General features: G+C 33.5%; 1 protein-coding gene and 1 pseudogene across 6 annotated transcripts in view; both read right to left on the reverse strand.

Annotated features, from left to right (window-relative positions):
- Positions 1-23,079, reverse strand: part of DPYD (dihydropyrimidine dehydrogenase) — an 858,821-nt gene that overhangs the window by 639,762 nt on the left and 195,980 nt on the right. For all 6 annotated transcript variants that reach the window (XM_042952991.1, XM_042952985.1, XM_042952988.1 and 3 more), the window contains exon 4: positions 12,394-12,481. In XM_042952991.1, coding sequence (XP_042808925.1) covers positions 12,394-12,481 — 88 coding nt within the window. The remainder of the gene's footprint in view (positions 1-12,393; positions 12,482-23,079) is intronic.
- On the reverse strand, positions 19,976-21,724 carry LOC122228112 (annotated as a pseudogene).

A 23,079-nucleotide genomic window follows, 5' to 3' on the forward strand; every position in this document is an offset into this window, starting at 1 on the left:
AAATCTTTTAATATGAGAAATTACTGAAGGTGAAATAAAATTAATATTGTTAGAACATCCAATACGTATATAGTACTCCCCTATAATCTGTGGAGGATACATTCTAAGACCTGCAGTGGATGCCTGAAATCATGGATAGTACTGAACCCTATATATGATTTGTTTTTTCCCATACATACATACTTATAATAAAGTTTAATTTATAAATTAGGCACAGTATGAGATTAATAATAAAATAGAACAATTATAGCAATATACTGCAAAAAAGTTATGTTAATGTGATCTCTCTCTCAAAATATTTTATTGTATTATACTCACCCTTCTCTTCTGATAACGTGAGATGATAAAATGTCTGTATGTTGAGATGAAGTGAGTAACACAGGCATTGTGATGTAGCATTAGGCTACTATCGACCCTCTGATGATTTATCAAGAGGAACATATGCTTCCCAACACTGGTTGACCATGGATAACTAAAACCATGGAAAGTGAAGCTGATGACAAGGGGTGGGGGACTACTATATAATATAAAATATTTTTCTCTAATTTTATATTCTAACACCTCACTGAGATGAATTTTCCTTAAAACCCAACTAGACTGTATATATTTTCAAAGATAACCAGAATTATGGCTTAAATATGATTCTTTTTACTTGGACAGTTAAGAATATACACACATTGGGGCGCCTGGGTGGCGCAGTCGGTTAAGCGTCCGACTTCAGCCAGGTCACGATCTCGCGGTCCGTGAGTTCGAGCCCAGCGTCAGGCTCTGGGCTGATGGACGGCTCGGAGCCTGGAGCCTGTTTCCGATTCTGTGTCTCCCTCTCCCTCTGCCCCTCCCCCGATCATGCTATGTCTCTCTCTGTCAGAAAAATAAATAAAAAAACGTTGAAAAAAAAAATAAAAAAAAAAAAAAAGAATATACACACATTGTATTCTAAAAGGGCACTGGATGTCTAGGAGTTTGAAGTAGAAATTTAAGTATCTGGTTGTATCATTTCACTTCATAGATCTTCCTCTTCTGAAAGATGTTATACTATCAACAAAGTTACAACATACATGTTACTGACTACTCAGAAAATATAATTGAGAATTACTCCATCTCAATTTAAAATATAAGTGACTACAACTTGGCAACAGAGAGAAAAACTATGGAGGTTTTTGTTGTTCTTTCTGTTTGTTTGTTTGTTTGTTTAAAAAAATAGTTATTTTGGGGCACCTGGGTGGCTCAGTCGGTTGAGCGTCCAACTTCAGCTCAGGTCATGATCTCATGGTTCATGAGTTTGAGCCCCGCATCGGGCTCTGTGCTGACAGCTCAGAGCCTGGAGCCTGCTTTGGATTCTGTGTCTCCCTCTATCTCTCTGCCCCTCCCCCGTTCATGCTCTGTCTCTCTCTCTCTCAAAAATAAATAAAAATTCAAAAAAATTTAAAAATAGTTATTTTAAAAAACAAAAAAGATTCAAGTCAATCAAACTGCTTGCAAAGTTTAAATACATTTACAAGCATACCTTGTAGACATTGCAGTTTCTGTTCCAACCTACCGCAATAAAGCAAATACCTCACAATAAAGTGAATCAAATGAATTTTCTGGTTTACCAGTGCATATAAAGATAATGCCTACAGTATATACTGTAGTCTATTAAGTATGCAATAGTATTATGTCTAAAACAACAATGCACATATCTTAATGTAAAAAAAAAACTTCATTGGTAATAAATGTTAACCATTACTCCAGTAATAACTGATCACAGATCACCATAACAAATATAATAATTTAAAGGTTTGAAATATTGTAAGAATTACAAAATATGACAGAGACACAAAGTGAGCAAATGCTGTTGGAAAATGGTGCCAACAGACTTGTTCAGTGCAGCGTTCTCACAAAATTTCAATTTGTACAAAAGCACATTATCTGCGAAGCACAATAAAGTCAAGTGCCATAAAAGAAAGTGTGACTGTATATTCTGAATAACAATAATATGCAATAGGAAAATTATAAACTGAAGGTGGGAGAGCACAAATTATCTCACCCTAAATAATCTTATCCAAAATAAGATTTAAAACAAATTCAGTGACTGTTGTAGAACATTATATGTATAATTACTAATAAAGACAAAATTTCATTATTCACGATATTAGAAATAGACTTAACAGAAACCCATGGGGGACGGGAAGGAAAAAAAAAAAAAAGAGGTTAGAGTGGGAGAGAGCCAAAGCATAAGAGACTGTTAAAAACTGAGAACAAACTGAGGGTTGATGGGGGGTGGGAGGGAGGGGAGGGTTGGTGATGGGTATTGAGGAGGGCACCTTTTGGGATGAGCACTGGGTGTTGTATGGAAACCAATTTGACAATAAACTTCATATACTGAAAAAAAAAAGAAATAGACTATAACACTCCTATCTTCATCTTTTCAAGCAAAATAAAGTCAGATTATTTTGTGAGAGTTTGCTCTTCATTGACAAGAATATGAGATCCCTTAATTGACAGGGTATTGCAGTGTCTACCATACTGTATTATTATATTGTGGCTCATAAAACCAGCTGTCAGTCACTATTTGTACAGTGAGTACAAATAAATTTACCAGAAAAGTCTCTACTCCATTAATTTAAACCCACTACGACTTTCAAAGTTAAAACTAGTTTTGATTATAATAATTTACTTATATTTTTCAATTTACCAGTTTTCTGAAAACTAAAACCAAATTTCTTTAAGATGAAGTCTACTGTGTTATACATTTTACCCACCATTCAAGATGTTAATAGCACCTACTAAACTGTCATGATAGAAATATGTTGCTTATATGTATATATAAATATAATATCCTCTATATTTTATACCCTATATTTTACATTTATATTTTATACAGTTTATTTTTAATTTTTATTTTATTTACTTTTTGTTTCAATTTTTTATTTAAATACTAGTTAACAAATAGTGTAATATTAGTTTCAGGAGTAGAATTTCGTGATTCATCACTTTCATATAATATCTAGTATTCATCACAACAAATGCCCTCCTTAATGCCCATCACCCATTTAGCCCATCTCCCCGCCCACCTCTCCTCCAGCAACCCACAGTTTGTTGTCCACAATTAAGAGTCCGTTTTATGGTTTGCCTCTTTTCTTTCCCCTATGTTCATCTGTTTCATTTCTTAAGTTCCACATATGAGTGAAATGATATGGTATTTGTTTTTCTCTGATTTATTTCGCTTAGCATAATATACTCTAGCTCCATCCACATTGTTGCAAATGGCAAAATGTCATTCATTTTTACGGCTGAATAATATTCCCCTGTATATATACACCACACCTTCTTTCACCATTCATCAATCAATGGACATTTGGGCTCTTTCCATAAGAATCTGAATGCATCACTTTGCATTCTCATCAACAGTGTAAGAGGGTTCTCCTTTCTCTGCATCCTCACCAACTTCTGTTGTATCCTGTGTTGTTAATTTTACCCATTCTGACAGGTGTGAGGTATATCTCATTGTAGGTTTTGATTTGTATTTCCCTAATGATGACTGATACTAAACACCTTTCCATGTGTCTGTGAGCCATCTGTATGTCTTCTTTGGAAAAGTGTCTATTCATGTTTTCTGCCCATTTTGTAACTGGATTATTGGTTTTTTGGATATTGAGTTGGTAAGTTCTTTACAGATTCTGTATACTATCTATCAGATATGTCATTTGCAAATATATTTTATATTTTAATAATGACTAATAACAAACACACTTTATATGGTGTAGTGTGATGCAGACCTAAAACACACTGGTGAAAAAACGAAAAAATAAGGAAAATTCAGTTATTCTATCAAGTAGTCATGGGATCTGGGATAAGTCACTTAGCCTTGCTTGGTTTCAGATTTCTTTTCTATACAATGAGATAGCAAGACAGATTAAAATTCCATTTGTCTAGATTCTGTTACATTGATTTTGACCTATTACTATTAAAATTATTCTAACTAGTATCTTATGTGTTCACACAGATTTTCCATAGTCCTAATTATACTATAGAAAAAAGTTGTGATGCCAGTTTAATTTACATATACATACATAAGACTAGATATCACTGTTCTATTTTTAAAATAATTGAAGTTTTTAAAAATATTTACTGAGGCTTATGTTTAAATGTGTCCCATACATAACATACAACCGCAAACAATGTGGTATTACTTGTTTCATATAAAATTGGCTTAAGTTGTATAATGGAAATCTTTTCTCATTTAGTTATAGTGACATAACTTTTACATTTTATATCACTTACATTTTGTAACAGATTGACTTGACTAACAGGGCTTTGAGTTACAGAAGGTTTTTCAGAAATAAATGTTCATCTTTTGAAATAAATATGAAGAAAAGGAGTTACTATTACACACTGTATTAGCTGTGATTAAAAGTAAAAATGTAACCTTTTAAAGGTCCAAAGACAGATATTACAAAACAGAAACAAGATAGATTTTGCATGAGCATTAATGACTCAATAGACAATGTAATATCCATTTATCTTTTTCAGCACAAGAAAGAAGATGGGACATTTTGAAAATAATATTCCAGTCTTTTAACACATGTAAATTCAGTGTCCTATCATTTTCCAGATTCAATATTGGGAAGTTATATATTAAAATTAAAGACTGAATTCTGGAATACACAGTTAATGTTATAGCAACGGATAAATGAATGAGGCAAAATGGGCATACATTTGCATTAATAATTTTAAATTAATGTTTTAGTATACTCTGAACACAATGTTCAATAATTATTTTTAGAGCCTTTTTATTTTATAAAATTAGTTTTATATGCAGAAAAGAGTTAGGATATTCTGAAAATAAATGTAATATCAGGAAAATGGCTTTAGTTAATGATAAGGTGTATAACTCATTATAGTAATTAAAATACCTTGGTCCTGTCAAAGATAGATTGCTAAGACAAATAGAGGGTTTGAAAACATACCTAAATAAATATGGAATTAAATATATGATAAATGTGGCATTTCAGGACATTGGGAGAATATATTATTCAAGGAATTTTGAATTATTACTTATTTAGAGGGAAAAAAGTTTGGATCTTTTTCTGTTTACACTAAAATAAAAACTTAGAATAGGGCTTGTCACATTTTACTCTGTATCCTCTCAGCTTGATTATATTTTATTTTACTAGTGAATTTTATTATTTTTTTAAGAGAGAGGGAGAGAGAGAGGGAGTGGAGGAGGGACACCGGGAGAGGGAGAGAATCTTAGGCAGGCTCCATGCTCAGCACTTGACATAGGGCTTGACCTCTTAACCATGAGATCATGGCCTCAGCCAAAATCAAGAGTCAGACACTTAAGTGAGCCACCGAGGTGCCCCTACTTTATTATTTTTATTTAAAAATATACATATTAATTGTAAAATAACATGGAGGTTTGTAAAAAAAAAGTTAATTAACTTCTCTTCACCTCTCCTTCAACCTCAATCAACTCAGGAAACTAGTTTAAATTATATGTCTATGCCATATTTTGTTTATAACTGGGTTTTATTTCTAAACATAATATTATGTTATCCATATTAGTATGCAACTTACTTTTTTTCACTTAATAGAGATACCCTTCTATGTCAATAAATACAATAATAACATATTTTAAGAATAGCCTCATAACATTCCATAATATGAATATAAAAATATAGTAAATAATATATAATATGTAATAAATAATATAGAGTTAGCAATTTTTATAATGATGGACACGATATCATCTCAAGTTTTTGCTACTTCAAATGATGCTACAATTTCTATAAAATAGAGTGTACACGTGCCATGATATGGTGGTACCTTCATTTCTCTAGGAAGAGCACATAATACAGCATTCTTAGCACAATGGTATATATATTTATAATTTAGAAACATATTTCTACTGCATGAGGTTTCTTGTTTCCTTTCAGCTAAATAGCATAGGAGGTTATTAAACTTTTTTTTTTTTAATTTTAGAGTGAGACATAGAGTGTATACATGTGAGCAGAGGAGAGAGACAAAAAGAGAGAGAATCCCAAGCAGGCTCCATGCTCAGCACAGATCCCAAAGCAGGGCTCTATCTCATGACCCAGGGATCATGACCTGAGCTGAAATTAAGAGTTGGTCACTTGGAGCTCCTGGGTAACTCAGTTGGTTAAGTGTCTGACTTCGGCTCAGGTCATGATCTCACGGTTCATGGGTTCGAGCCCTGTGTCAGGCTCTGTGCTGACAGCCCAGAGCCCGGAGTCTGCTTCAGATTCTGTGTCTCCCTCTCTCTCTCTGCCCCTCCTCTACTCGCGCTCTGTCTCTGTCTCTCAAAAATGAATAAACAATAGGAAAAAAAAGTCACTCAAGTGACTGAGCCACCCAGGTGCCCAGAGGTTATTAAACTTTTTAACTTCAATAATCTGATGAGAGAAAGTGGTGTCTCATCCTTTGATTTATATATTTCTGGCTAATATAGAAGTAAGAAATCTTTAATACGGCTATTAATCATTTGCACTACCTCTTTGTAATGTTTACGACCTTCTGCCCATGTGTATACTGGGTTAGGCTATTATTCTCATTTAAATACCAAGGAAATTTTTGATAACAGAGAAGTTAATACATGGTACAAAAAAAGAAAACTCACTTGGTCTCAAGTTTGGTTAATTTTTCTTTTAAAATGTGCATAGTAAAATTTGTTCTCACATAATTTATGACTTCCAAATTATTTTTAAAACATTTTAATATTTAAAAGTTAGTCCATTTAAAGTTTATGTTACATGGATTAATGAAGGGTTTTAAAAGTAAATTCAAAACTGTGCTGAACTATTTTTCAAAGAACCCATCATTTTCCACTGAACTGAAATACATTCTTCATTACACATTATCTTCTCATATTTACTTGGTTCTCTTTACAGACTTTCATCTGCCTAAGAAATGTATTCCTGTACCAACACTGCATGGCGATTTTAGAAGATGTATAGTTAGTTTCAAGATCTGATGTGGCAAATCTTTTTGTCTTATTTTTCCAAAGGTTTCTTTCTTCCTATAGCTTCCCAATTACTATTTAAGTATTTGTTAATAAAAATCTGTGTTTCAATAGCTCTAGACTACCCATTAGGTCTTAAATTATTGTACTTTTCCACCTGTATTGAGAAATAGTTATTTGTTATTAGATTTAAAAAGTTAGAATTATAGGTAAAATATTTTTAAAAAGTGATCATGAATGTACTCATGATCTGTCATGTCCAAGGACTGAAAATGACAAGGCAATAAGACAGAAAAATAAGTGGAATCATCTTAAAGGCATTTGCTAAACCAGGTGAACACTGGATCCCATTTCCAGGTCCTCTGAGAACATAGCAAATATAAATCCCTGGTAAATAAAATGTATTCATTGTGATCCTCACAGAATTTCCACAGATAAAGCTTCAAAGAAAATCAGCAAAGTAAAAAAAAAATAAATAAGCATATGAAGAAACAAAGCATGATGAGTGGAACCAGCAGAACTACAAACAGTATAATCAGACTGATAGAAACTTTAGTGGAACTCCCAGAGTATGAAAAATGAGTATTTTTATATATTTAAAGAAATGACAGGCTTAGAAAATGATTTAAAAGCTAGCAGAGTTTTTAAAAATGCAAAATAAAGAGGATAAGTTAACCGTCATGGAGAACAGAGTAAGAAGGTTTAACATGTATCTAATAAGAGTTCCATAAGGAAATGATGGTCAAAGAGAAAATCCCCCAAATGAGGAAAGTCATCAATGTATAGATTCAAGAACACCAGGGCAAACCAGGCAGGATAAATAAAAAGAAATCCAACTTAGATAAATCACTGTTTAGTTGAACAATGAAAATAAAAAGATCTTTAAAGCACCAAATGAGCAATAATTAAGGTTCAAAGACAGATATTACAAAAGACATGTAATATCAAATGAGAAATAATTAAGTTTCTATTAATTTTTCAATAGCATCAGTGTAAGCAAAAGTAAACTACTTTCCAATGGAAATTCCAATATGGAAAATAAAAAGATTAGAAAAAGAAAAAAAATGAAGAAAATTAGGAAAAATGTGAATAAAGCTAATCAAACATTGACTAATAAAGCATTAACAATACTATGTCTTGGAGTTGTAAAAGGATAAAATTGATATACAGAAAACATTGTTTTATGACTTAGGGACAAGCTTATTTGAAGTATAGTATTTTGTGCTGGAAGACCCACTCAGATGAGTACCCTAAATGATACAGACCCATGCCATAAAGTAGTCATAAAAATTTGAATATATTCAGTCCTAGAAAAATACATTTTTCACATTATTCAAATATTGGCATCTTAACTGTAAAGGAAATGGACACATGAATTCAGAACTATTTATTTCAACCAAATGGCATATCGAACTCTACAGGATAGTGGCTTGCTTACTCTCTAGAGCATAACAGAGTTTTTAAAAGCTGTGTTCTCTTGAGTGTCATTTTATGGCAGCAGGCAGGTAAGTTTCTGACAGTCCTCTTAGAATGAACAGAGGTGCTCACAGTTATCATCTAGCAAAACAAGTGAGGGAACTAACCTTGGGTACTGAAGGAAACCTTATCTCTACCTTTTTATTTTACACATCTAAAATATTCATATTTTCAAACACTATTGCATATTAAGTTATGGACTTCCTAATATTTTTTCATCTCCTTATTTCTCTGTCATAATAGTGGGAGAAAGCCTAATGGTCTTACATAATAAGTTATGTGTTTGGACATTAGTTTCTAAGACCTAGGAAGCCACTACTGTGTTTTTTTTTTTTTTTTGAACAAGAGAGTAATATAATTAGAGCTATGCTTTTAGAAGATTATTCTGGAAGTGATCAACATTTTACTTGATAAAGGTATTAAACCACTTAGCCACTGCAATTGAAAAGCAAACTCAAAAGGAGGATGAAGTAAATCTACTGACTGCACTTCTGTTTTGTAACACTTGCATCAGGTACATGCATGTGTGTGTATATGTGAGTATACACACACACACATACACGCACATATATCAGTATTTTAAATTAAAATATTGTTGTCAATAGCATTTATCAAATGAATTCTGCTGGTTAAATTTCGTTGCTCCTCTGACTTCTAGTTACTTTCAGTAGAGTTCTATGATAAATAAGAGATTTTTATTTTACATCGATTCATTTAGTCAGCTTTTCTGTAATATGTGTTATTAAATTTTTTTATCTAGGTATAAAAGCCACACAAATCTGGGCACACAGACTCCATAAAATATGCAAATAGGTGGAAAAATCAATGCTCTACAATTGTATTGAAAATTTTGAAAAGAGAAAGTATCTCTATTATTTAAAATAAAGCATCATGAAACAAAAGAACATTTTTAAAAACAGTGATTCTTTTTCATTACATTTATAGATTGGCCTCATGCATTCTGATATAAAGTGCTGTTTGTTTTTTTTTTTTTCCAAAGGGAAGCTATCAAGAAATATAACCCAGTATTCACAGTTTGATGACTCTGAAACGTGTACTTCCGATTGAGAGATACAATTGAGAACAACAGCCTGCATGAATGAAACAGAGAAAAACTGACTGAGGAGGTACAATGGAATTGACTGTACCTTTGAAAACTAGAGCTGTAATCCAGTTTGTAAGAAAATAAAGAATGGAAGTATTGGCCTAAACTCCACTGAATCACAGAAACCTAACACAATACAATACAAGTGACATCCTTTTCTCAAAGAGGCACAAGGCTCATTGAGTCTGGCGATTCAATTACCCTCTCAACCTGGAAAGAACCCCCCTCCTGAGTTGAGGTCCACTGGCAGAGCAGTGTGGGACAGCCTACATTGTACACAGCTGGTAAATACCTAAAAAGCTGAAGGCTTTAAAGAACAAGAATCTCTGACCTTTTATGATTACTACAGTGATTCTTCAACAAAACACTACTTAACGATAGAATTCCCTAAATGTCTATAGAAAAATCACATTTTCAATTAAACTTCTCCAAATATTTTCTCTTCATATAAAATCTGTTTAAATAAATAGCTAAGTATAACACTTCATTAGGAAATAAAGAAAACAAATTAATGAAACAGAAAGTTTTTCTAAAATAGGCTTCTGGGGCGCCTGGGTGGCGCAGTCGGTTAAGTGTCCGACTTCAGCCAGGTCACGATCTCGCGGTCCGTGAGTTCGAGCCCCGCGTCAGGCTCTGGGCTGATGGCTCGGAGCCTGGAGCCTGTTTCCGATTCTGTGTCTCCCTCTCTCTCTGCCCCTCCCCCGTTCATGCTCTGTCTCTCTCTCTGTCCCAAAAATAAATTAAAAAAAAAAAAATAGGCTTCTGATCTTACTTAGACATTTTATAAACTTCTCAAAGAATACCATTATTCCATTTGTCTTTTTTTTTTCCTATAAAATTGTATAAACCTTGAATGAATGGAGAATATGCTAATGAGAATCACAATATCAATAATGAATTTTGGAATATCTAGGGAACATCCAGCCAGCATGGATCATAATTGTAATACTGTCTCATGCTTAAAGTCAAGGCTGGTACCTTGGAAATAATTTTAGCCAAAACACATTAGACTTCAAACTCTGGACATTTTGTTTCACTCCTTTTCTGTGAAGTCATTATTAAACAAAGAAGGTTTCACATATAAGTTTCACATAAATTATTTATTTTCACATATAAGACAAAGGTCTTGTGATGATAGATGTGTGGTATACCATGAAGTTAATAAATGAGATCACTTCCTAGAATTCTTCTTCCTAATTACAAAACAAATATAAAGCATTGATAATTTCCTCTATGTCTAGGATTAAGTCTCAAATATTGAGCATAGAATTAATATATTTTCACAAGTGAATCCCAATCTAATTGCCTTGTCTCTTTCCCATCACTCTTTTTTATGTAATCTAGGCCCTTTTACAGCCACAATGAATTTATTACATCTGCCTAAACTTACTACATATATACATTCCTGCTTTTGTGCATGCTGAATACACTTTCTAGATTGCATAGGTTGCAGCACTAACCACATTCAGTTATAGTTAGAGTGTTTTTTTTTAATTTTTTATGTACCTGCTTTTGCGTATAAATTATGAACTTCTAAAAGGCTGGGCCGTAGCAGGGATGCAATACCTGTCACTGTGTTTGGTACATAGCAGCTACTCAATAAATATAACAGCTATAAAAATAGTAATCCCTTGTATACCATTTACCATATTGAATGAATAGGATAATTAATAATTCCATATCAACAAAATATTTTTAAATAATAAAAAATTATTATTTTCTAAAAAATAGTATGTTTGAGATTTTCACATACAAGTATTTAGTTTACACCACAACCTTGTAGGACAGATGCTGTCTTTCTTCCATAAATAAGTGATTTTTCCTGGGTTCACAATAAGTGGTCAATCTAAAATTTAACCTAGACTTAAAATCCTAATAAAGATGACCATGTAGATTAATATCATACTGTATACCTAAGTTTTAACCTTTCTTTTGAAATCTTAAAACTATATAAATGTACCATTTTTCTCTTGAAATACTTTTTTAAAATAATTGACATTGAGAAATGATGTTTATAAAAAAGGTACCTGGTTGTTGAAGGAGCATTTATTGGATTTTTACAGCATTTTAGAACATAAATGTCAAACCTTGTGAAAAAAAGAATTCTCTACATCCTTATAGGAAGACCTCCTTCATCTCCTGCTCATTTGATAAAGCATCAGACACTTGGCGAAGAGCTCACAAATACTCATTTCACAAAGAAAAGATACTATTAATTAATCATTTAATTAATCAAAAATTCACTAAGTGAATGAAAAACTGTGCTTAGTCTTACACTGGTTTAAAAAAAAAGGTTAAAACTCCTTTTGTTCTACTTATGCTCGCAAAAGCCTGGTTTCTATTTTTTGGTGTTGGGGTTTTTTGGTTATAAGTCTATCTAGTGTGTATGAATTATTCTGAATCTTAAATAAAATTATTTGAATTTTAGCCCCAGGGAAAAGTCCAATTCCTTGACGTGTCTCAGTGTGTGAGGCTTCATACCAAAACATATTTTAGAGCAGATATTTAATAAATTTGAAATGTGTTTTGATAATCAATGACAGTTCCTATCTATAAGCATTTACCAAGCTTAAGCTAGAGTCAATCTATTCAGTGAGTGCCTTGGATGAAAAAATCATTATTTTCAACACAAACTAATCTTTTAAATCAATAAACAATAAACATGCATTTTTACAATAATTATATCAAAACTTGGAAGAGGCTAATTAATAAAATGTGCTACATTTTCACATGCCTATAGAAATCACATTTCTAATACTTTAACCCAATTTACCAAGACAGGTCATAGTAGACAGACATCAAGATCAAATGCTGTTAATTTTATTTGCAGAGCTAAATATGAATTTACCTTGTTTGCAATACTTGTGATGAATGATTTGATATCTAGATTAGTTGGACAGCTCTTCTGACAGGGGGCATCAGCACATTTCAGGCACCTAAGAAATAATATAACCAGATTAAAGAAACTATAAGGTAAGTGAGATAATATTATATATATATATATTCTCTACCCTATACCCATTCAGAGTTAGTGTCTAGTAAGAACAAATAAAATTGTGCTATTTTTAGGTACAAAATCTTTTTTTAAGCAGTAAACATAGAGTATCTGGGTTTCATTTTTTGTACACCTTCTGAGATGTATAAAATACCACCACTCAGGTTAACTGCCCCTTCTCTCCATGTTCCTCCTAGAGATTAAAAGGATCATATTTATTTAAGATACATCATTCACTCATTTACTAAATCAGTCTTTTTTGACCTCTCACTAAACTGACAATGCTCAGAGAATGCAGTCTTTAATGATAAAAGTTTTGTATTCCTTGAAGCCCGCAATTATTATACACACACAAAAGCAAAGTCTCTGTCATTTTACTGCTTGTAACATCCTTTCTTCCACCCTTCGTCCCTCCCACTTTGTCTCCCACATTTCTTCTATCCCTCCTTCTTTCCCTCCCATCATCTCTCTCTCCCTCCAATTTTCTGATGTTCTTTAACCTCTAAACTATTCACACGGCAACTGGCCTTTGTAGTACATGCTTCAATGCATAGCCCAGATCCACCCCCTTCCAGAATGAAGCATTTATTCCCCTGCTGCTGTGCCCTTAGTCAAAGAGAACAGGCTCAACCAAGGTCGTGTCCCCTTTCTAGTAGCAGCCTGCTTCCAATTACAGGTCAATGAAGAGGTTAGAGCCCAGTCCCCTTGCCCAGACTTGGGGAACAAGTCTGCAGAAATCCATTGCAGCCTTTATTATGGCTGTCTGTCCAATCCTGATTCCTTCACTGTTGCACAAATGTTGATCTTCTAATAAATTTCCTGCATACTAATCCCACCTCAGAATCTGCTTCCTGGAGAACTGACCAGAGACATGTTAAAACTTTAGTGTACCTAAGGACCAGCTTGGTAAATGTCACAGTTTCCACAGAGGAGCCCCTCCTGAGTCTGAGTTATTGGCTTGGGAAACTATTTTGAAAAAAAAAACTAAAAAGCCTTTGAGGTGATTCTGCTATACATGGTTCGATCCACAAAGCAAGAATCATGATTGTATAATTACTACTTCAGGACTGAAACCACGGGCTAGAATGGTCCTTAATTTGCACATTATGTGTGTTATTCATTCATTTATTCATTCACTTAATAAAAAATCTAATCAGTCTCTGTTACATGGCAGAACCTTGGATATAAAATTGATGACCACCATGGTCCTACTCTCATGCACCTTGAGATTTGGAGGAAGTTCACACATATAAAAGGCAACTGTAGTTGTCAATGTGAATTTGGGTGAAAATAGCATGCTCAGGGAGGATATCAGAGGAACTGTAGTACTGGAGGCGGAGAGTCAGGGAAAGCTGATTGGGAGGAGTAACACTCAAAAGGAAGAGTGAAGAATGAGTGGGCATTAGGGAAGAGGAAAATGGTGGGATTTGGAGTGTAAGGTCACTCAAGAGAATAAGTCAGTATGTGCCCAGGTCTGGAGAAAAGTACAAGGTACATAAACTAATGCAGTCTGGTCTGTCACACAGGGAGAACAGGAGTAGAGAAGAATCAGGCTGGAAATCTGAAACTTAAGATACACCACTGTCACTCCTGTAAGAAGTCCAGAATTCTCCAAGAATTTCATTGAGAATGAATCCTACACTGCTTGGTGACAAAGGTGACTAGCTAGCTCATTTTCTATCTACTTCCATGTGTAAAGACCTTGGTTCATTTCCTTTGAGAAAACAATACTGGTCTCCTTGTCATTCTTTTGTGAGTAGGAGAGTTCTCTTCATTGTCTGAACCAATTTCTCAGCACCTAATTAATATCTTGTTTTTAAATCTGATCTCTTTTCTCTGGTTTGTGCCCTTAGCCTTCTCTCTAAATTAAATTTTACACAATGAGTACCGAAGGCTTTTCATAATCAATTGTCTTCTCTGAAATGTAGTCATTAAACCTCTCCCCTATCATTTCTCTAAATGCCATTGTTAGATTCACATTTATCATTTAGTTGAATTCCTATCTTCTCATACTTATGATTTTTTCCCTAAAACACTGTCACTGAGTTCAAAAAGAACTTCTTGAAAGTGTAATCAGCAGCATACATTGCAAAACAATGCAAACAGAGCATAATACATGGTCTATTTGGTCTATGATGTTGAAATGAGGTGATACTTTATGTGTTATCTTCACATGGATAAATATGTTGAGCATTATTAGTGGTTTGAAAGGATCTCCTATTATGTAGTAAAATAAAATAGCTAGAAATTTGGCAAATAATATGCCATCTTAAGTATCTTCTAATTTATAAAAAAAAGTCATTTCAACGGTTTTAAAAATATCTGGCAATTCACAGGAATAAAGCAACAAATGTACTTATTTGTTTCATATGTGTATATGTGTGTATATATATATATGTCTGTGTACATGTGTATACATATCACTTATGTCATATAGATTCTGCTTATCCCTAATGAACTCACAAGTTTCCTACCTTTCTTTTTTCTAATACCCAACCTGAATAATAAGGCAATTAAAATATAAAGTTATAATGTCAGCAGGTATGAATGAGCCAAATTAATGCACAGTGTATTGTCCTGTTCTTCTAGAGAAATCTTAAATTCAACATAAACAGATTCACTTAACAGCACTGACAATGTAAGGATTTTTAGTTGTGGTTATTAAGCCTCTTTACCAAATAATTCCCTTTTTATTATTGAGCTAGTTCACAAATAACAGCTGTTGGAAATGTCAGATGTTAATGAGGCAGGGCAATGCAAACCTGAATTGTAGCATTCTTTTTTTCTTTGGTGCCATGAATATGCCAGAATGGGCAGACTCTGATAATAATACCATCTTGCAATTCTCTAAGCGCTCTGCAGACTAAAGTGCATCGGGCTGCCATTAATCCCACTTATCACTCTGACAGCTCAGTAATTACACTACTGCTATAGCCAGGTAGTCCTAATAAAATATCAACCACTGCACTGGAATGCATACTGGTGAGATGTTTTATTAAACTTGGGGGGGGGGAGGGTTGATCATCAAGTGACATTAGTGTTGACCTATTTTTCTATTTGACAATAAATTATCCTTTGACCATGCCATAATAGATATTACAGAGTGCATTTACTGTACCAAATCAGAAAGGTACTGCATTACAATGATGTAGGCAAATGGTGTAAATAAAATAGCAGAAATGCATGTCAGAATGTTATTACCTAAATTGCTTTAAATGATTGATACCATGAAAAATCACAGACACAGTACTTAGGGGAATATGTCAACAATTATTGTAAACCACCATTCTACATAAATTTTTTCTAAGAAGTAACATTTAAATTACACTTGTTTTTATCTTCATTCATTTAATTCCCCTTTTATGTTTCAAAGTTACTCTGTTATAATGCAATTTATTTTTAAATGCACTATAAGAGCCAAAAGTTAATTCAGATAAACAATCATGTAATATTTTTAATCCCCAAATAATTATATTTATACCAAAAGGAGTATTTTAGATTTTTTAAAGCAATGAAACATCTTAGATTTTTTACTAGTGATAAACTTTTTTCAATTCCACATTTAATAGAGGGCATAACAATGGATTTCATTAAAAGCAAAATATAGAATCCTTAATAATGTTAATCCTTCATGATTCAACATGACCATAAAAAATGTATGAAAACTTTAATACTGCTACTTAAGGGACAAAAACTATTAAAGATATAAAGATCTTTCTCCAGGGAAAGGGAGCCATGATTCCTCTCCCCAAATATTAGTGAGCTTGGACAGTTTTACTCTATAGAATAACACCAAAAAAAATTATACTAAGTAAAGAAATGAACATTTCATTCTTTACACATCTGAGAACAGATGCCTGCTTCTTTTATTGTTAAGCATCCATAGCAGATGGAATTGTGACCTATGCTTGTTAAAGAATTTTCTAATCTATGAGTTTAAATAACAGTTTCTTCCTCAATTTAAAAAAAATAAATCAGAGTCACATGGGTGGCTCAGTCAGTTAAGTGTCCAACTCCTGATTTCATTTCAGGTTACGATCTCACAGTTGTGAGATGTAGCCTCACATCGGACTTGGTGCTGGGTGTAGGCTTGCTTAGGATTCTCTTTCTGCTTCTCTGCCCTTTCCCCACTCATATTGCATTGTCTTTGTTTTTTTGCTAGACTGGATTCAATCAAGTTAGCACTGTTTGATCAGGCTATGTATAATCTATACTAGTCTATATGTAATCAAACTGAGCAAGTTAATATTTACCTAGAAAAATTTTAAGATATTTTCCTAACATTGATGTCGTGTTACCTCAGATCTTTGGAAGATCTACCTTGATTTGGAAGGTCTAACTAAGTGAAATGTAGTGGATAGGTATAGGATCTAACCTCCATACCCTATAATCACCAGTATAGGCAAATAGGTAGTCTAATATCCTACCCCAATTTGGCAATATTTCTACTGAAATGGCACATAATTGAATGGAAGGAATGTAAATCAAGGAATATAAATCAACCCCCGGGGGGGGGGGGTTTGGAAGTGTTTAATATATATCTGAGTTCCACAGCTTGCAATCCTTGTACCAGATCCCATCACAATGAAAAGACCCAAGAAAGATGGTTGATATCTTTAAAACATAATGAGACCAATTCAATGTTCTGATATATGAAACAGTCAAGAGCAATTCTCAGATTCCAAATATTCTCTTTACATCTCTCAATATTCAATTAATAGCCTCTCCTATATGTTTCCTAACTCTGCTTCTCTAATTACACAACAGATTCTTACTAGCTCAGGGATATTTGGAACTAACTTTGAATATTCCTAATATATATCTTGGCCCAGCTTCTACAGTCAGCTGGCTGGGAAGGTATAGCAACATTGTTAAAGGTAACTGAACTTTTTAAGTTGTGCACCAATCTGTCTTGGTGATGCTGAACCAGTGATATTCATGTTTTAGACTTTTAATAATTACATAATTTGTAGGTAATATTAAAACATAATTTTTAACTAGAGCTATTTATCCTCTAGAAATTACCATTCATTTATAGGTGTTTTAAGACAGTTCAAAACAAGCAAGATTTAGAACAGAACACAATTCATAGGACCGATACTCAAAATATCTTGTTGGATTATCATGATCATGAGTCTAGTGATAAAACATAGTTAAAAACTCTTCTACAATCTTTCTGTAGTCTATATCAGAGAATTACTGGTTTTCTCAGATATGAGTGGCTAAAAAATGTCTTTTACATTTTTTGTATATTTTTAATTAAAAGGAAGGCCTTCAGTTAAATTTTGATACTCATTTTTGATCTTCATATATGACTGATTCTTAAAAATTAATAAGATGGCTTTTATTTCCACTTCATAGATGAGAGTATTGAGGCTCCAGAAATCTCCCAGAAGCATAAGGAGACCAGTGGCCAAGGCAGTTGAGGAAACTACTAAAATGCATTTACCATCTTACACTCAGGACTATCCCATTCACGTATGAAGACAGGTTAGAATTTTAAAAGATGATGTTCTACTGACCTTATCTCTTTGCAACATCACTGCCTCCTTGCCAGAGTAATTTGAAGACAGAAAAAAGCAGTTAAGATGTCACAGCTAGAAAAAGGCTACAGTATCCTCTCTCTTGGAGTCCAATTTTAGTTTAAGGAAAAAAAAGTAAAAGGTTTCAAGAAGTTTCTCAAGTCAAGAGGAAAACATTAGGGTTTTACAATCTCACATGGTTTCAAAGGCTTATATAACCTTAGTAGTCATTGAGGCACTAATTCCTAAATTTAGGAAGCTAATTTTATTAAATTTTAATAACTTTGGTATAGCCACTTCTATTAGAAAGATACTTTTCGAACATATTTTATTTTTTTAATTCAGTATGCTAAAAAACCTCAAGAGCAGAAGAAGCCACAAATTCATGTATATCTTATCCTACAAGCAAATAAAATAGTTCCATAAAAACTTAGTGCATACAACCTTCTGAAAAATTTTTAAACACATTTTCCTATTTTACTACACAAAGAGAGTATCATCATAAGTCTTTGAGGATGCTGCTCTTAAGAGCAGTTTAAACTTAGATTTTTCTCTTTCTTACAAGAGAAGATGGAAATTGAAAATCAGTTTTTGTGTCACACACAGGTGGAAAAAAGGATGGGGTGGAATCAGTGTACCTGAATAACTGTAGGAAGAGTCGCTGAAAGAAAATAAACACACCACTGCTACATACAGAAGATAAAACCAAGTGGGTATGAAAAGAGAAACAAGTCTAACTAAAGGAAGGGGAGTCAGTCCTCAAGGCTTTCAGAATCTACTGGGGCTTTAAAATATTAGAAATAGAAATACTAAACAATAAGACAAGATTTAAATAACATTACCAAACAACAGTATCATAATGTGTAAAGAAAACAAAATGTATTTGCCAAATGTATGGTACTGATGATAATTACGCTAAGAATTACGGGGGAGAATGGGATCACTAAAGGTTGTAGTAGCACGGGAAGAGCACCCCCATTTCCAATTTCTCTCTGTTACCAATTTATTCAAAGAGTAGAGCATCATACCTACCAACTATTGTTGAAATTGTTGAAATGGAATAAAATATAAGTTACTGCAACTATTAATTAATATTACACATTCATGTTTTTTATATATCAATAATATAGAAACAGTTAAAGTTGAATATAAAACAAACATAAAAATATTTATTTAATGTTTTTCTGCCTAGGAGACATCTAGATATTAAAATCTCTAATATAATTTGATCCCAGTCACTTGCAGTCTATAGAGGCAGACTTTAATAATTAAGAAAAACAGAGAATATCATTGATAAAAGCTCTGCTTTATGTCCTGAAGGGATGGTCTTCTTGGCAACACTCTCTTAGGAAACCATTCTTTATCCATCTTAAAGATGGTGGGGATTGAGAATACTTAAGGAGACTAAGGAAGATGCTATATTCAAGAAGAAGATAAAGAGCTTTCTCTGTCTTGCAGTAATGACATAGTGATAAGCCATGTACCTAGGTTAGAGTTCCTTGTAAAATGTGGCTATTCTAAAAACAGCCAGCAAAAATAAGACTGAATATGTATATGTGTATACACACACACACACACACACACACACACACACACAGAGACTTATGTAAATTGTAATGTTAACTAAGTGCTCAAATGTGCTTGCTTCTCCAAAGCCTTTAAATGTACTCACTGAGAAAGCATAGCACACAGGTGAAGAGAGAAGGCTCTGGTGCTTGAGTGCCCATATTTAATTACTGACTTCACTTTATTGGTTTTAAGACTTTAGGCAAATGACTTAAATTCTCTGGGCATCAGCTTTCTCACATGCAAACGCAGAGAATAATTTGTACTTCAGAAATTTATTATAAATTTTTAAATTATATATTCACATTAATAATATGTACTTCTTTAGTTACTTAACAGGCTTTCTTATAATCATTAAAATGCTCTGAAAGTTATATGGTACTTTCTCTAAAGTGGAAGGAGTTGCTTAAGAATCACAGCACAATGTTTTACTGCTATTTATAGACAGTAAACAGAATGGATATCTGACAAACATAAATATATGCTTAAAGTCTTCATTTTCTCATGAGTTTTCAAAAGGAAGAGAAATTATTTCTATCTCAGGAGAATCAGAGAAGCCTTCTTTGACAGAGATACTTATGCTAGAGTAGGAGCACAACTGGGATTTTACCATGTGTAGATATGAGTATACCAGAGCTTACTATCAAAAGCAAGTTCTGGATGCGTATTTGTTGTTCTCTGTAAGACACACAGCAGCTACCATGGATCATATACATTTTAAGTACCAATAATGTGGAGTGAGAGAATGAATGAAAGGAATGAGGGGAAAAGAAACTTCTACCTAATGCAATCCAAAAACAAGACAAAATAAAACAAAAAGACTACAGATTCATCCAGGGCAGAGACTATAATTCATCTTTGGTTCTCAGTATCTATGCTAGCAGTTGGCCCATATGGAGTTGCTCCTACATGTTTATGGAAAACTCGTTATTCACTGCACTTCTTCAGGAATCAAATCCCTAAAACACATGTCAATCTCATCAGTGATCCGAGGCTATTTATACTGAATCCGTTCTTCTTAGGGCTTTGGTTTGTTGTTCCATGCTAATAGTATGAGGTAAAAAATAATCTCCTCTTAAAAATTAGTTAAATTCTAAGATGACAGGTTGGACTACACAATATACTGTGAAGTTTGTGCTTTTGAAAATGCCTATATCCTTACTAAAAATGTAACTTATCTTTATTATGGATGTATAGCCAAGCATTTATCTAAGGAATGCAAATTGTAAATATGAGAATCTATGTGATAAAAGAGGCTTTTCTTTATTCCTGCTCCACAGATCATCTCCTAGTACCTCCATATTTTCATGCCTATGTTAGGCATATTTCTCCCTTCCTGGTTTTTTGTTTTTTGGTTTTTTTTTTTTGGCTGTCAAATGATCCTTTATTGAAATATTTTCCATTGTGGTTCTTAAGTAGCTGGGCATTCTGCAGCACCACTAATGACATCATCTATGATGTCGTGAGGGTGGCTGCCATCAACCTTGCAGCCCACAGGATCTCTTTAATGGTTCCGGAGAGTATTCTGGCTAAAGACTGGTGCTGCATCTGTGGGGCAATGTTGACAATATCATCAAAAGTGATATTTCCACTGTGCTTAATGTTTTTCTGCTTCTTTCTGTCTCTTGGCAGTTCCTCGATGGCTTTGAAATTCAGGGCAGAGGCAGAAGGTACCACCTCAATCTGGTCCTTTCTGTTCTAAATGTTCAGTTTCACTGTAATCCTCAGATCCTCCAAATCACCAGTTGCCTTGGCAATGTCATCACTAACCTTTTTTGGAGACAGACCATGGAGCAGATCTTCGGGGCAAGGGCAGACCTGGCACTGACTTCCCCACAAGTGTACCTCAGGTATATGACTTTGACCTCACTGGGAATGGACTTAGGCAGCATGGTAGAGGCAGCTGGTGTCTGATGAAAGCGGATTTGGGATGACAAAAGACAATTGCACATTTCCTTCTTCTGAGCCCAAGGCCAAAAGCACTCCCTTCCTCTTCTCAATTGCTGCCACATGGTAAGGTAGCAATAAAGAACTTCTTACCCTCCATGGAAGGGTAGCACTTTCCTATATACTATCTATGTACAAATATGGTCTTTCCCTAGGTAACTATTTATAATTAATAAAATACCTGTATTTATATGCAATTTTAATTTGAATAAGTTTATATACATGTGAATACATATACCCATAATAAAATCAGTTACATGTTTAGTTAGCAGGTAGCCATTTTCAAAAAATCAAGCCTCACAATACATTTTATAATCCTACCTACCATTTTCAACTTAACTACAAGTTATGTGTATTTTTTCCAACCCAGCATACTGTTGCTCATCACAATTGTGGTTCCCCTCACATTCTAGGCAGCTGTTAGATGATGCTCAATATACTTTTGATCCTTTACAGACCTTAGAGGGAACTGGGTGACAGTACTGACAGTTTTTATTATAGCTTTCCTACTACTCAATAATCTTATTTCACCTGGACTATATCCCCAGTAGTGTCATAAACTCTTTGATTTATATTGAGGATCTTTCCAGGCTTCTTAGAAAAAAGACATAATTTTTTATAGCATATCCATATGCTGTGCAAATTATCTTCTCAAATTTTGAACCACCTGTTGTATGTTTAACTTAATGTCAATGAAGCCTCTATATGAAGGTAACAAAAAAGTGATATATATTAGTCATAGATGCCCTAAAAGTCAACTTATCAGTAAGTTTCAAAACTGAAAAAGCTGTATATTTTGTGACTTATGTGAAGGCAATTTCAGAAATAACAATAATAGTAATACTAACAGACTGTTATTTGGTTTCTAATAATAAAGACATAAAATAGAAAAAAAAGTCAAAGAGTTTAATCAGCAAATAAAATAGGCTATTTATTATGATACAATTCCTGGATTTACGTGACACATTAACTATGAAAAAATAATATCTGTAAATATGTAAACCTACTTAAGGGCAGTGGGCTAGTATTTCAGATTTAACATTTATACAATGTTATACGGCTTGAGTTCTTTTTTTTGTAATGAGCAAGTATAACATGTAATTTAAAATTTAACATACTTTGACACTGGCAACTAAAATCACAATATCCTGTGTAATTTTAATTTTTTTACTTTGGTCATTTGAATTGACCAAGGAAAAACTAACCAATGATGCTGCCATAGTCTCTTTTCCTTTCCCTGAAAACTCCAAAAGTCTTCTGAAAGATTCAGTCAAGAGTTTTTAAAAAGAGTTTTAACAATGGAATATACTTCTGAGTAGCTGGTGGTTCACAAAAGCTAACAGAACAAAGGGTTAGGTCTCCTCAAATAAACAGTGAGTGAGTGATAGCACAAGTACTGAAGGGACTCATTAAGTTAAGACAACAGTGGAAGAAACTATTTGGCCTTAAAATAATACTATATCATTCACCAATAATAGAATTCAGAAACAAATTTATCCACATG

Source organism: Panthera leo, chromosome C1 (genome assembly GCF_018350215.1).
Source record: "Panthera leo isolate Ple1 chromosome C1, P.leo_Ple1_pat1.1, whole genome shotgun sequence".
NCBI lineage: Eukaryota > Metazoa > Chordata > Mammalia > Carnivora > Felidae > Panthera > Panthera leo.